At 38.0% G+C, this 12,968-nt stretch overlaps 2 protein-coding genes across 3 annotated transcripts; both read left to right on the forward strand.

The window, feature by feature from the left end:
- mynn (myoneurin) lies at positions 1-6,199 on the forward strand. 2 transcript variants are annotated; one of them, XM_007252348.4, is made up of 8 exons: positions 1-91; positions 727-1,017; positions 2,096-3,507; positions 3,688-3,847; positions 3,938-4,116; positions 4,205-4,288; positions 4,439-4,525; positions 4,705-6,199. In XM_007252348.4, exons 2-8 carry the CDS (start codon positions 746-748, stop codon positions 5,553-5,555), a joined length of 3,045 nt encoding a protein of 1,014 aa, XP_007252410.3. In that variant the 5' UTR covers positions 1-91; positions 727-745; the 3' UTR covers positions 5,556-6,199. The 2 variants fall into 2 exon arrangements, with proteins under 2 accessions (XP_007252410.3, XP_015462128.3); XM_015606642.3 differs by lacking the exon at positions 1-91 and adding an exon at positions 466-618.
- A 1,122-nt stretch (positions 6,200-7,321) lies between these two features.
- lrrc34 (leucine rich repeat containing 34) lies at positions 7,322-12,772 on the forward strand. The gene is made up of 10 exons (XM_007252349.4): positions 7,322-7,489; positions 7,587-7,699; positions 8,234-8,298; positions 8,388-8,471; positions 9,122-9,250; positions 9,391-9,486; positions 9,577-9,731; positions 11,957-12,112; positions 12,220-12,346; positions 12,452-12,772. The coding sequence occupies exons 1-10, from the start codon at positions 7,326-7,328 to the stop codon at positions 12,662-12,664; spliced, it is 1,302 nt and encodes a 433-aa protein (XP_007252411.4). The 5' UTR covers positions 7,322-7,325; the 3' UTR covers positions 12,665-12,772.
- Positions 12,773-12,968: the final 196 nt, after the last annotated feature.

Consider the following 12,968-nt stretch of genomic DNA (forward strand, 5'->3'; position numbering starts at 1 on the left):
GAACCGGATGTTTCGTCATCTGCCAGGTCCCGTAGAGGAGTCTGAAAATGGCCGACCACAGCGAAGGACTTTAATCTACTGTAGAATTAATGTAAGATATTATTATTTAAGGTTATTATTGAGGTAATTGAGGTTATTTCGACCGTGTGTTTTACGAGAGTCGCGGTGAGCTCGGTCCTGCGGGGCGGCGGGTGGCAGGAATCCGAATCGAGGCTCGCGGTGAAACCGGATTGAGCCATTTTCGAAATAAGAGCCCTTTGTTTTGAATGTCAAAAAACTTGCAAACTTCCCGACGGGGAGAGCCCGAGAACGGCGCGTTATTAGCATTCAGAGCGTTTATTAAAAATTATAAAAATCATAAATATTATAAATATTTAAATAAGCCGCGGCGAGCCGCCTCGTGTGTCGGGCCGCGCGTTAGCCTCGCATTATCGTTAGCTAGCAACTTTTAACAGGCGGGAACTTTTATTATTAATATCAGCGCTGCTGCTGCTGCTGGGAGACCGAGCTGATTATCACAGCTGAATATATGTTACTATTGCGTTATTTGTGTAATAAAATATTTAACGTGATGGTGAAATCTTAATATAGCTACATGTATTTCGACGTGTTTTGAAGGTTAATCCTGTTGAACAATGCATTTGTTAATAATATATGAAGCTAAACACAAGTTTAAATGAATGACTGAATGAATGAACGGTAATTTTAATTCATATTTATCTGCAGATCTTTCGGAGCCCACACGATGAGCCATATCCCCCACAGCCAGTTCCTCCTGGAGCGGCTGAGAAAGCAGCGGGAGCGGGGTTTCCTCTGTGACTGCACCGTCACTATAGGAGAGGCTAAGTATGAAGCCCACTATAATGTACTGGCTGCTTTCAGCGACTTCTTCTCCACTCAGTCTATTGATGTTGGAAAAGGAGAGACCACCATAACCCTGGACCCAGAACTGGTGACCTGTGCAGTGTTTGAGAAGCTGCTGGATTATATGTACACGGGGAGCTTGACTCTGGAAGGGTAGGTATTAATGGACATTTTACAAAAGTCACACATTTTCTAGTCTTGGGACTAGGGCTAATTAAATTAATCAAATTACCTTTGTAATACTATTTTCAAAAATTAAATAATCAAGATTGTACATATTAACATATAGGAGCTGTCAGAGTGAATTTCAGATAGTTAGAGATCTGGAAAGAACTATTTTATGTAGCAAGGATTGTCATATTTACACTTTTTCTTTACTTAAATTCAAGATCGTAGGGCTGGATGATATTGTAAAATATATATATATTAATTATTTTCATATATTTTTAAAATATACGAACAATTATTAGTTACGATTTAGATTATTTTTTTAAGTGATGCTCAAGGTATTGTTTGCTTAATTTTTTTTTTATTATTAAAAATAAATTAAGTGTAGTAAGCAGCCCCTTACATAGCACATTTATAATAAACATGGTGCAAACATCCCCCTTGTATTTCAGTAAAGGGAAGTATGAAAATTTGCTACACCTTTAAAGAGTTCTTTACAGTTTTTTTTGACAGAAGCAAATATATTTCAGCTGAGATTCACTCCATATCAGCTTCTATATGTAAATATGTACAATCTTGATTATTTCAAATCGCATTATAACAGTAGTTTGATTGATCACATTTATTCGATTAACTTTCCAGCCCTACAAGAACATTATGTTTGCACCATGGTTAATATAAAAGCTGCATGGAAGGTTAAAGGTGGCTTCTTCCTTTTTTGGGAGGAAAAAAAAACATTAAAATGCAATGTAAAGGAAACAATAGTTTGGCATTACTTTTGTTGCTGTCTGTTTACAAAAATAAAATAAAAAAATAAGTTGTTACATAAAAACTAAAAATCTTAAACTATAAACGAGAATTGCTCATATATTTAAAGAATATCAAGATTAGTTTTGACTCTACTTGGGTCTATGTTCTTTGTCTGCATATAGTTTTCTGATATGTTTTTTAAGTAGTTAGTGGGTAAATCTAGGTGTGCAAAAAAAAGGGGGGAACACACAAACATGTGCATACTGTAAGAATTCCTGTAATTTCTCACATTCTGTCTTCCTGTATGTTTTAGTGGGGATGAGCTTCCAAGTATTGAAAAAGCAGCATCTTACCTCGGGATTCAAGAGGTGGTGGTTCTTTGTACTCAGCCTCAGATTGAGGTCCCAAGCAGCCCTGGTGCTGAGAGGGTGGCGAGCGACGTGTATCCTCACTCTCCGCTGAGCCCCGATGACTACGAACCACTGGAACCCATTGAGGAGGTGGAGAAGAGAGAGCAGTTAGAAAACCAACAAGGAAATAAGGACAGCAGCATTCAAGAGGCAACTGATTCAGCTGAGGGGTCGCAGTCATCCAGTGAACAAACCACAAACAGACAGAGCATTCAGAAAAGGAATCGAAAGCCCAAGACTCATTTTTATGAGAGGGATGAAAAAACTCAAAGCCCAATTTCACCGAGAGGAAGAGGTCGAGGAAGAGGCGGGCAGAGAGGTCGCCCTCGGATAAGGCCGCTGTCTTGTGACAGGACTGATTTTGTAGCAACAGTAAAAAGTCCAGCCACAGAGAAGAGTACAGTAACTAGAGGAACGGGAAGGCCCAGAGGCCGTCCACGGAAAAGGCCGTTTCCATCAGAAATGGCAGACTCTATGAGCACTGAGGAAAGCACAACAGTAGCAAATGAAAACAATGCAGAGGGCACTACAGATGAACCACTTGAGTCTACCAATCCAGATGGTGATACTGAGGAAGTAAAAGCAAATGAAGGAGAGACTGGTGAGACAGATGTAGACAGGACAACGTTAGAAGCAGAGAATGCTGAGGAACCTGTGGTCCTGAAACGAGGGAGAGGACGACCACGGACAAGGCCACTTCCTCCAGGAACAGTAAGCCCAGTCAAAAATGAGGAGGCCTCTACATTTACACCAAACAAAGAAAAGGAAAAGGAAGGGCCTGTACGTAAGCGAGGAAGGCCACGGGTTAAGCCTCTGCCGTCAGAAACATCTGTGAACCCTGAAGGAGGTGTGGAGGAGGAGATTTCCAAAGAGGTTGAGGGAGATGATGAGAGAGGCCAGGCAAAGACCTCCTCTTCCGAAGCGCCAGATAATGAAAATTCAAAAGATGATGATTATGATGATGATGGTCCTAATGAGACTTCTTCTGATGTCAGTCCAACTTCAAAGATAAGGACAAGCAATAGAAAGAGGAGTCTAAGCAGAAAGTTGAGGGAGAACCAAGCCAACAGTGAAGTAATCGAAGAGGAAGGTGAGGATGTAGCCAGAGAGGAATGGGATGGAGAACAGGAAGATAATACTGGACAAAATAAGCACCGGCCTATTTGTAACATCTGTGGGAACCTGTTCTCAGAAATGAGCAGCCTGCGCAGACACATGCGTATACACAAAGGTATCAAGCCATATCAATGCCAGCTCTGTGGACGCTGCTTCAGGCAAGGAAACCAACTCAAGACACATACACGTATTCACACAGGTATGTTAGTTAATTAGGCAAAATGTTTTTAAAACCTTTGTTTTGTAATTAATTATTAGTTTTAGTTAAGGAGTAAGACATTTAGAGTACAGTATACAGTAAAAAAATAAATGAGAGTAACACTGTGCTTAAAGTGTTTTTTAGTTGTTGAACTTGATGTTTATTTTCTCATATGTTTAGGAGAGAAGCCATTCCACTGCACCAGTTGTTCTGCATGCTTTGCCCAGAAATGCCAGTTAGTCTATCACTGTCGTATGCATCATGGAGAAGAAAAGCCACACAAGTGTGACGTCTGCCCTGCGTCTTTTGCAACATCCAGTAATCTTAAGATCCATATGAGGTGTGTTTTTGATTTGCTCATCAGAAATGCACTTATACATTAAGTTATGTTCTTGTTCTTGCTAATTCAATTATTAAATTTCATCAACAGGACGCACAGTGGGGAAAAGCCATATGAATGTAATGACTGTGGCAAGCGTTTCACCCAGGCGAGCACTTTGATGTACCACAAGCGGCGACACACAGGGGAGAAGCCGTACGTCTGTGACACATGTGGCATGTCCTTCGCTGTTTCCAGCTCCCTAATCGCACACTCCAGGAAACACACAGGTATAGAAAAAAGTGGCAAAGGTTTGAAACAGACATTTTTGAAGGTTTGATAATAGATTTGTTACAATGTCTCACCTTTTTTGTTTAGGAGTGACACCTTATATCTGTTTGGATTGTGGGAAACCCTGCTTAACATCTGGGGAACTTAGAAAGCATATGGACATCCATAACGGTGAGTCACTCTAATTGTATTTGTAGTATTAATGTTAAAGAGAAAAACAAAATTTAGATTATTAATTAATATTTTTTTTTATTTATTTATTTTTAGTATGTACAGTAGGAGATATTTTAGTTCATGTATGTTTTTCTTTCATGTATTTAGGATCAAGAAGAGTGACCTGCAATATTTGTGGAAATACTCTTTCTGATATTTATAGCCTGAAGAAGCACAGAGCTTTAAAACACAATGGTATGTATGGAGTGCCGCAAAAGATTTTATTGTATTTAATAGTAATGGCACAATATCATATTATCTTTTACAATATTGAACTCGTTGTGCTTTTTATTCATGCACACTGATAGGACATCTAAAGTATTTAATATTTGTAGTTGTATAATACTGTTTCTCATTGTTTTTTTATATTCCAGCCCCTCCAGAGCAAGACACTGAACCATTGAAAAATGAACCAATACAGTGTCCGATTAACATTCCAATTGACCATCAAGGTCTCATAGCACGAGTGCGCTCCGTTTTAGCTGAATCCCCAGAAGCAAGTTTTCCAGCAGATTCAGCTCTAGCCACAATGCCTGCGGAGACATCAATGATCATCCAACATGCAGATGCTACAGGAGCACCAATGATCTTCCAACATCCAGATGGCTCAGAGACACCAGTGATCATCCAACATGCAGAAGGTGGCGAGGCACAAATGATCTCAGGATCACCAATGTTCATTCAACATGGAGAATCTTCAGAAGCCTCAGTCATTATTCGACATGCAGAATCTGCAGAGACACCAATGATAATTCAACATGCAGAATCATCTGAAACCCCAATGATAATTCAACGTTCAGAGGCCACAGGACAACCAATGATCATTCAGCATTCAGAGGGCACAGGACAGCCGATGATAATCCAGCATGCAGAAGGCTCAGGACAACCAATGATCATCCAGCATGCTGAGGGCTCAGGACAACCAATGATCATCCAGCATGCTGAGGGCTCAGGACAACCAATGATCATCCAGCATGCAGAGGGCACAGGACAACCAATGATAATCCAGCATGCAGAGGGCTCAGGACAACCAATGATCATCCAGCATGCAGAGGGCACTGGTCAGCCGATGATCATCCAACATGATGAAAATTCAGAAACACCAATGCTTATCCAGCATGGAACAGGCTCAGAGCAAGTAAGCTATGTTGTAGAGCAGTATGAAATTCCTGGATCCTCCGACATGGAGCATGCTCAGATTGTTATTGTTCAGACTATTGATTAAAACAGCAGGCCATATTTCTAAATCAACTTTCTCCACTGGAAAAAAAGGGAAAAAAATCATTTTTTATCACTTATGTTCCCTGTTGGTGTGAGCAGTAGTTTTAGGGCCACCTATGTATTTTCTTCAGTGCTCAGATGTTTTTCACAGTTTGCAGTGTAAAGATCTCATTTTTATGTTTTGTTGTGTTTGTTTTTTTAATTGAAACTTTTCAGTACTAAAAGAGATACTAGATATTCTAGTATATTCTAGCTATTTCTCATCATGTGTAAAAAGCTGTAACATGCAGTGTTGTTTTATATTTGTATGATTTATACAGTTGCTTGGAAATTGTAAAGGCTTCTACTGACTGCAAAAAGGAGATGTGTTGTTTTAATAATGTCCTGCAACTTGTTATTGACATATTGCTACTTAAAAGTTATAGACTTAATTCATATTTGCTTTGTTTTGAGAACAAAAACCTGATGTATTATCAGACACTTGTTGTGACCTTTTTTCCCCTCTCTAGTCTGTTTTTTTTTTTTTTTGGAAATATTTTGTTTAGTTGTTTTTAGGGTGCTGAAATGTAAAGGATGGACAGCATAACATGTTACATGTGACCTGCCTCTTAAATGTAAATTCATATTAAATTGAATTTGATATGCTAATTGGGTACCATTTTGTTATTTTGTATGGTTTTAAAGCTGTTCAACTGCTTTTAAAATCAACAGTCTGGTTTATTACTGTTCTTCATGTTTAGAGGTTAGTAATAAATTGTATGTCATGCACATTGCAGGTTGTACAGCATGCAGTGCCTAGTGCTTCCCATATTACGTTGTTATTACAAATGTTTTCCAAAATGAACTTCAACATCAGCATTAATTGTGATTGCACTGTAATGAAACCCAGCTATTTGTTGTTCTGTTGAGTTGAAGGTGCAGTGTGTATCGTCACTAGGTTAATATTCAGCCAGAACTGCAGCTTTGGAAAACACAGGTATCAGTTGTTTTATCATTTATTCTGTGAAATTAATATTGTGTTTTGTTGCTTTAATTTTGTAATTGTCATATTATATAGTACACTTTTGAAAATGTGAAATATTCCAATTTTAAAAAGTTCACTATAAAAAATAAATTAATAAGTTTATTATATAAAATAAATTAATAAAAACGTTTGCTATAAAATAAATTAATTTAAAAGGTTAACTACACTGCAATTGACAATTGACAAAAAATAGAAAACATGTGCAAATTAAAACAAATATATGTATATTAAGCAAAAAAAAAAATCTGCCAATGGGGTAAGCAGTCTTAGTAAGATTTCTTACAAAAAGCAATGGAAAAGTCTTAAAATGAGTTAACACCTAAATCAAGCAAGAAAGTCACTGTTTTTGGACACAAGAATCAGAATAACTTAATTGCTGCTTGATTGTTCAAATTACTTAAAATAAGGTACAAATTCTAAGTAAGAATGATTAAGATAACTATCCCTAAAATAAGCAAAAACACTAACAATGCTTAGTAAGACAAAAAGTCTTATCAGAGAAGAAAATAACATTTGTCTTAAATTTAGAAAATTTCACTTGCTAAGATTTATTTTTTTGCAGTGTATAAAATAAATAAATAAAAAAGTTTATTTTAAAAACAAACAAATGGAAAAAAGTTAACTGTAAAAATACATAAAGTTTACTACAAAATATAAATACATTTTACTATAGTAAAGTTAAACTAGTAAGTTTACTATAAAAATAAATTAAAACACGGTGCCAGGAGAGGTCGCTGTAGCGCTGTTTCTATGGTAACAGGGACACAGGGCGGTTGTTTGGCTGTGCAGCAGGTGAAGGCAGGGTTAGTTATGGGGGATCTGAAGGGGGTCTACCTGTCTGTCTGTGATGATCTTCAGCTGGATCCAAACCCCTGTGTTTCCCGAGTGCTGACAGAGGCGCACAGCTGCAGCAGGTTGGTTATCAGGCTGGATTAACTGTGTTGTTCAGTGTAAAAGTTAAAGAAGTGATCGCACCTGGGTGAGCTCTGAGTTTGTGTTGGTGAATTTCAGCGGTATTTCACTCAGACTGAGGGGGAACGAGCGGCGGAGCGGAGTGAACAGACTGAGCGATACAGATCTGCTGCTGCTGTCTAAAACACTTCGTAATGAAGGGTCTGTGAAAGGTACGGAGCTACAGGGCTCATTAAACTTCATCTTTTTTATTAACATATAAAATGTGTTAATTTAAAGTAATCAAACAGAGCTACCAGTTCTACTCAAAACATTTCCAAACTGTTAAAAACGCCTCTTTATTGGGAGGGGTCAGATAAAATCTATGGGAGGAAAATCCTGCCAAAAATAAAACTGCAAATACCGTTTTGCGCTTTCTTTTTTCAGATTTTTATTTAATTTAAATTTAAAAAATCATGTATCATTTTCTTCACAGTTATGTGCCAATTTGTGTTGGTTTATCCCTTAAAATCTCAATCAAATACAGTTTGTGGTTGTAAGGTGACAAAATGTGTAAAAGTTCAAGGGATATGAATGCTTTTGCAAGCCACTGTACAGAGATGTGTAGATAAAATGTCTCCCTTCACAGCATAATATTATTTACTCACATTGCCCTGTTGTCATGGAATGACTCATGAAAGTTTGACTCATGATTTTGTCCAATATTTTTCACTGAACATATTTTCATTATTCATGACTGTATTCAGCTGTAGATCTGAGGTACAACAGGATTGCAGATGAAGGAGCTGGTCATCTGGCAGATCTCCTTCAGGTATTCCAGATTACTTGGTTAATATATTTGCTTTTGCTCATCTGGGTTGGGTCCTGAGTAAACTATCATAGCTGTATTTATTTCTACAGGAGAATGAGGCTCTGGAGTCTCTTGATTTGATGTGCAACGATATTGAGGTTCAGGGTGCAGAAAGACTCGCTAAGAGTTTGCATGTAAGTGTAAAACATCATTAATCTTCAATAATACTACAGCGTGGCTATTTTATTGAATTCTCCTGCAAATTATTATTATTTATGCATAGTTTTGGTTTGGTGGTTTGGCATTTGTTTGAATATGTGAGCAGTAAAGTTCCATGCAATATTGATAATACGTAGGACCTCCTTTTGCTCTCAAAACAGTTTCAGTTCTTAGGCTAGTTTGGAAAACAAAGTTTGATTCCAGATTTCTTCTGGATGCTCCAGCCAGCCTAAGAATGTGTTTAATTTCAATTTCAGTTCACCTGATTTAACAACATTAAGCATTGATTTACCCAACAAGGTGTTGAGGGGATGGTAACTATAAGTAATAATATACATCTTTGGAGATTTTCCTTTTTGTATTAATGTTATTTGCATTTATTTTAATACTAACTTATACTGAGTTAAAAAAACATTTGGAGTTTTAATGGAGCTTTAAAATTGTCGTTTTCACAGGTGTCTTAAACATTTGCACAGTATGTTAGACATACATCTTTTAATTAAAAAAATCAGTAAAAGCCCAAAATCACATTTATTTCCATAATGATACGTATAAATATGCATACATGTCTGACCAGTAATATCAATTATTTTGTAATAATTATGATATTGTCATCTTCCAACAGCAAAATGCAACGTTGAAGAGACTGAGAATGACTGGCAATAAGATTGGGAACAAAGGTGCGAAGCACTTTGCCAGCATGTTGCAAATCAACACCTCGTTAGAAGATCTGGACGTGTCCGACTGTGATCTGGTAATTCAGCACTGAAGTAAACACTACAGAATCTGCAGTGAGGCATCTCCTGTAATCATGCGTACTCTAGTTATCATATTGTACATGTGAATGGCTTCATCAACTCAATGTCTTTGAAACGATTCTTTTGGATTTTGCAGGGCACACAGAGTTTGATTGCATTTGCCATTGTCCTTAACAATAACAGGAACATTCGTTCCATCAACATCAGCCGACCCCTTCTCTTCAGCCTGCAGGTATGAACATATCAGGGTTACACTGACATACTCTGAGTTTTGTATGCTTGTGCGTAAAGTAGCTGAATGCAGATTTGGTGGATCTGACAGGAGGAGACTACAATCCATATGGCTCGGATGTTGGCAGTTAATCAGACTTTGAGGGAGCTTCACATGGGGAAGCATGGCATGACAGATTCTGGTGTTGAGAGACTGTGTGAAGCACTGATGATAAACTGCACCCTGCGGTACCTGGATCTCCGCTGGTAATTACAAAAATAACATTACAGTTATAGTACGGTCAATATCCAGATATGTGACAGAGGGTTTTTATTACAATTCTTAAAAAAATAGTGGCGCTGTTAAAGAAGAGCCACTACTTTGGGCACCCAACTGTACCTTTAAATTTATCTTTTACAAAGATGTATCTTATAGCGTTTTTTTATGGCCCCAAAGCAGATTTCAGTTGAATTGTTATTTTTCTATTGTTATTTTAAGGCTTATTTAAAACTTTTTGAAGGTTTATTGTCTCCACACAAACCCACATCTTCAGGTATAATGTTAGTTTATTTTTGCCATATTGTCCACATATCCAAATGCAAGTAGAGCATGTCCTCAGCTGTCAGGTCACAGGTCCTGGCAGTCACCCAGTCCACAAAAAGCTCAAAAAGCTGTTGAATAATTATAACAAAGGAGTATTCTAGCAAAGTTAATGGTTCTTTTTAGAACAGTGTCTACTCACAGAAACATCTAAGTGGAGCAAAGTCCCACAAAAGCTGCTGCAATCTCTTTTAAAAAATAAAAAAATACTTTTTACAGAACTATGACTAAAAAGCCAACTGCATTATGCATTGTAACCTGATATATATTACTAATTAGTTTCTTTCTGGAAACAAAACCGGATGTTTTATGGGATCACTCAATAAACCCCTTGCTGCACCTTTGTTTTTTAAGCGTGTACACTATTAAAAACAAGACTAGGCAAGCCTAGATTTTCTGCACCGCCATCAGCTGCATAGCATTTGTCATACAGGTGTTTCTGGCATTTCAACAATGAGTGTTGTTTACAATGAGTCCTTGTTTACATGTGGTTCATATTACGTGATATTGTGGTACATGGGATACCACAGGCAAATAATAATTTTGTTTTCTCGCATTTTTTTCTTTGTAATAAATCATGAGTGGTATAAAACCTGATATAGAATATAATTATAGAATAAAAGCTGTGTATGACAAACCCCTAGTAATTCTTTAATGGTGCAAGTGGCTCCATAAAATTGCTGCAGAGCCTTTTAGCTTAATTCCGCTTGCAAAAAAGTAGCCCTAATAAAAAAATAGCAAAAAAAGTCTACATTTTGTCGCCTTGTACACTACAGTTTTTGTTACCAGGTCCATTACGTTCATTTTCAGTTTTAAAAATATATTTTTATATATATATATAATTTTATTTCTGATTTTTCCCCATTTTTCTCCCAATTTGGATATCCAATTGTCCCACCCCTTTGTGCGACCCCATCACCGGTGACGCTCGTGACCCTTGGAGGATGCGGACGAGCACACGCCTCCTCCGACACGTGTGAAGTCAATCATCCCTTTTTTCAACCTGCTGCTGACGAATCATTGCCTGAGCAGCTAGCGCGCTCGGAGGAAAGCACAGCGGCCAGGTTCTGATTCATCCGCTCACAGACGCCTCGTGCCGCCCGACACCACCTTAAGTGTGATGGGGAGAGAGCGGCATCTACCCACCCGGAGGGAGCAGAGCCAATTTTGCTCCCTCTAAGTACCGGCAGCTGATGGCAAAGCTGCATGAGCGGGGGTTCGAACCTGCGGTTTAGACCGCTGGTCCACTCGGCGCCCCAATACTTTTTAATTTAATTAAATGTTAGAAAATAGCAAAACAGTTTTTATAAAGGTGTGTACTGGGTAGCATAATGCTAACACGAGAGTGTGCTAGCTCCAAAATGTTGCTTCAGGACCATTTAAGGCAAAACAGCTTAATTTTCCTAGCGAATAAGTAGCCAATCTCAACTTCCTCTTGCTTTCAACAACAATGTTAAACAGCCGTGGGTCATATAAAATTAGTATTACAGTGCTTAAGGTAGCATCAAGCTAACAATGAGTACTGGGATTTTGCACCAAAACAGCAGAGTTTTACAAACACATTGATACCACCATGTATCTTCACAGTACTGCCCTTTACAATGATACTTTAAGTAAAGACATGAACACATAATACATGAAACAGCACAGCTTTTGACAAGCTAGTCCTACCTCTCCTCTCTTCAGTTCTTCAGTTGATTAGCAAGAGAAAACATCTCTCCTAGGTTGGACCACCAAAGGCTTCAGAAAGGGTTCTTCGAAGCAGTACCACCACCAAAAACATTTTTTCTAAACATATTCATATTTATGAGTACAAAATATAATTTAATTAAAGATTCTTCATGTAACCAAAAATATCAAGTAAAATGTTTAATATTATTTTTTTCTGTAGTAACAGAATTTCAAGGGATGGAGCAAAGTGCTTGGCAGGAGTCCTGAAAAAAAACAACACCTTGGAAATTTTGGATCTATCCTCCAATCGGATTGAAGACGATGGTGCCGTGTATCTAAGTAAAGCCATTATGCAGCCGCACTGCAAACTAAGAGCGTAGGGGTTTCCTGCTTTTTTGTCCGAATAGAGATTAAAAGTTGACATACAGTGTACCTGCAACCTAAACACTATTAACTGTTATCCTCTTTATCTGTCTCTGACAGGCTCTCCATTACAAGTAACAACATTGCCACCACTGGACTGGTGTCCCTCACCAAAGCTATGGTTTCCAATCCACAGCTGACACACATTTACATTTGGGGGAATAGACTTGAGGAACCATTGTGTGTGGTAAGATGACAGCACGTCTACAATCCACAAGAGGGTCCATCAAATGCTTATGTAACGTAAAAAAAAAATATAGTGATAATGTGCCTTTTGCTCATGTCCAACCAGGCGTTCTCCCAGCTTATTGCCAGTGGGCGATTGTTGAAGGAGCATACTGATGTGTTTCCCTACGAAGTGGACGGTCATTTTTATTTGGCTGAAGTGTTCCATGGTCTGCGGAGGCATTACTACTGGACACCAAGCTACAGCCAGGACGGAGACCCTGCCAGTAATGCAGCACTGGCCCTAAACACGTCACAATGCCTGGAGCTGCAGCCCTGATGAGCTTCACAATCTTGCATTGGTATCATCCCATATTATACCAAGGCATTTGCAGCGTTAACAAATCAATAAAGTAATATGTAAGGTGAATAAAATATGTGAATTGAATTGAAGTTTTTAATCATTTGAGATCTATCATTAGTTATATTAACTGAGTGGAACTAAATAAATATATACAACATCTATCTATATAATAACTGAATTTCAATATTTGTGTGGTTGAATAAAAAAAAAAAAACAAGCTAAACCAAAAACCCAGCAAACTTGATTTGTTTATGAATAAATGCAGTGTAATGCCTTCCTG

This window comes from Astyanax mexicanus, chromosome 1 (genome assembly GCF_023375975.1).
Source record: "Astyanax mexicanus isolate ESR-SI-001 chromosome 1, AstMex3_surface, whole genome shotgun sequence".
NCBI classification, from domain to species: Eukaryota; Metazoa; Chordata; class Actinopteri; order Characiformes; family Acestrorhamphidae; genus Astyanax; species Astyanax mexicanus.

Excerpts from the sequence above, each read along its gene's own strand:
- mynn (XM_007252348.4), top strand. The coding sequence starts at position 746 with ATGAGCCATATCCCCCACAGCCAGTTCCTCCTGGAGCGGCTGAGAAAG. Across the intron at positions 3,508-3,687 it reads ACATACACGTATTCACACAG|GAGAGAAGCCATTCCACTGC; the intron begins GTATGTTAGTTA and ends TCATATGTTTAG. Across the intron at positions 3,848-3,937 it reads AATCTTAAGATCCATATGAG|GACGCACAGTGGGGAAAAGC; the intron begins GTGTGTTTTTGA and ends TTTCATCAACAG.
- lrrc34 (XM_007252349.4), top strand. The coding sequence starts at position 7,326 with ATGGTAACAGGGACACAGGGCGGTTGTTTGGCTGTGCAGCAGGTGAAG. Across the intron at positions 9,732-11,956 it reads CGGTACCTGGATCTCCGCTG|TAACAGAATTTCAAGGGATG; the intron begins GTAATTACAAAA and ends TTTTTTCTGTAG. Across the intron at positions 12,113-12,219 it reads CCGCACTGCAAACTAAGAGC|GCTCTCCATTACAAGTAACA; the intron begins GTAGGGGTTTCC and ends TGTCTCTGACAG.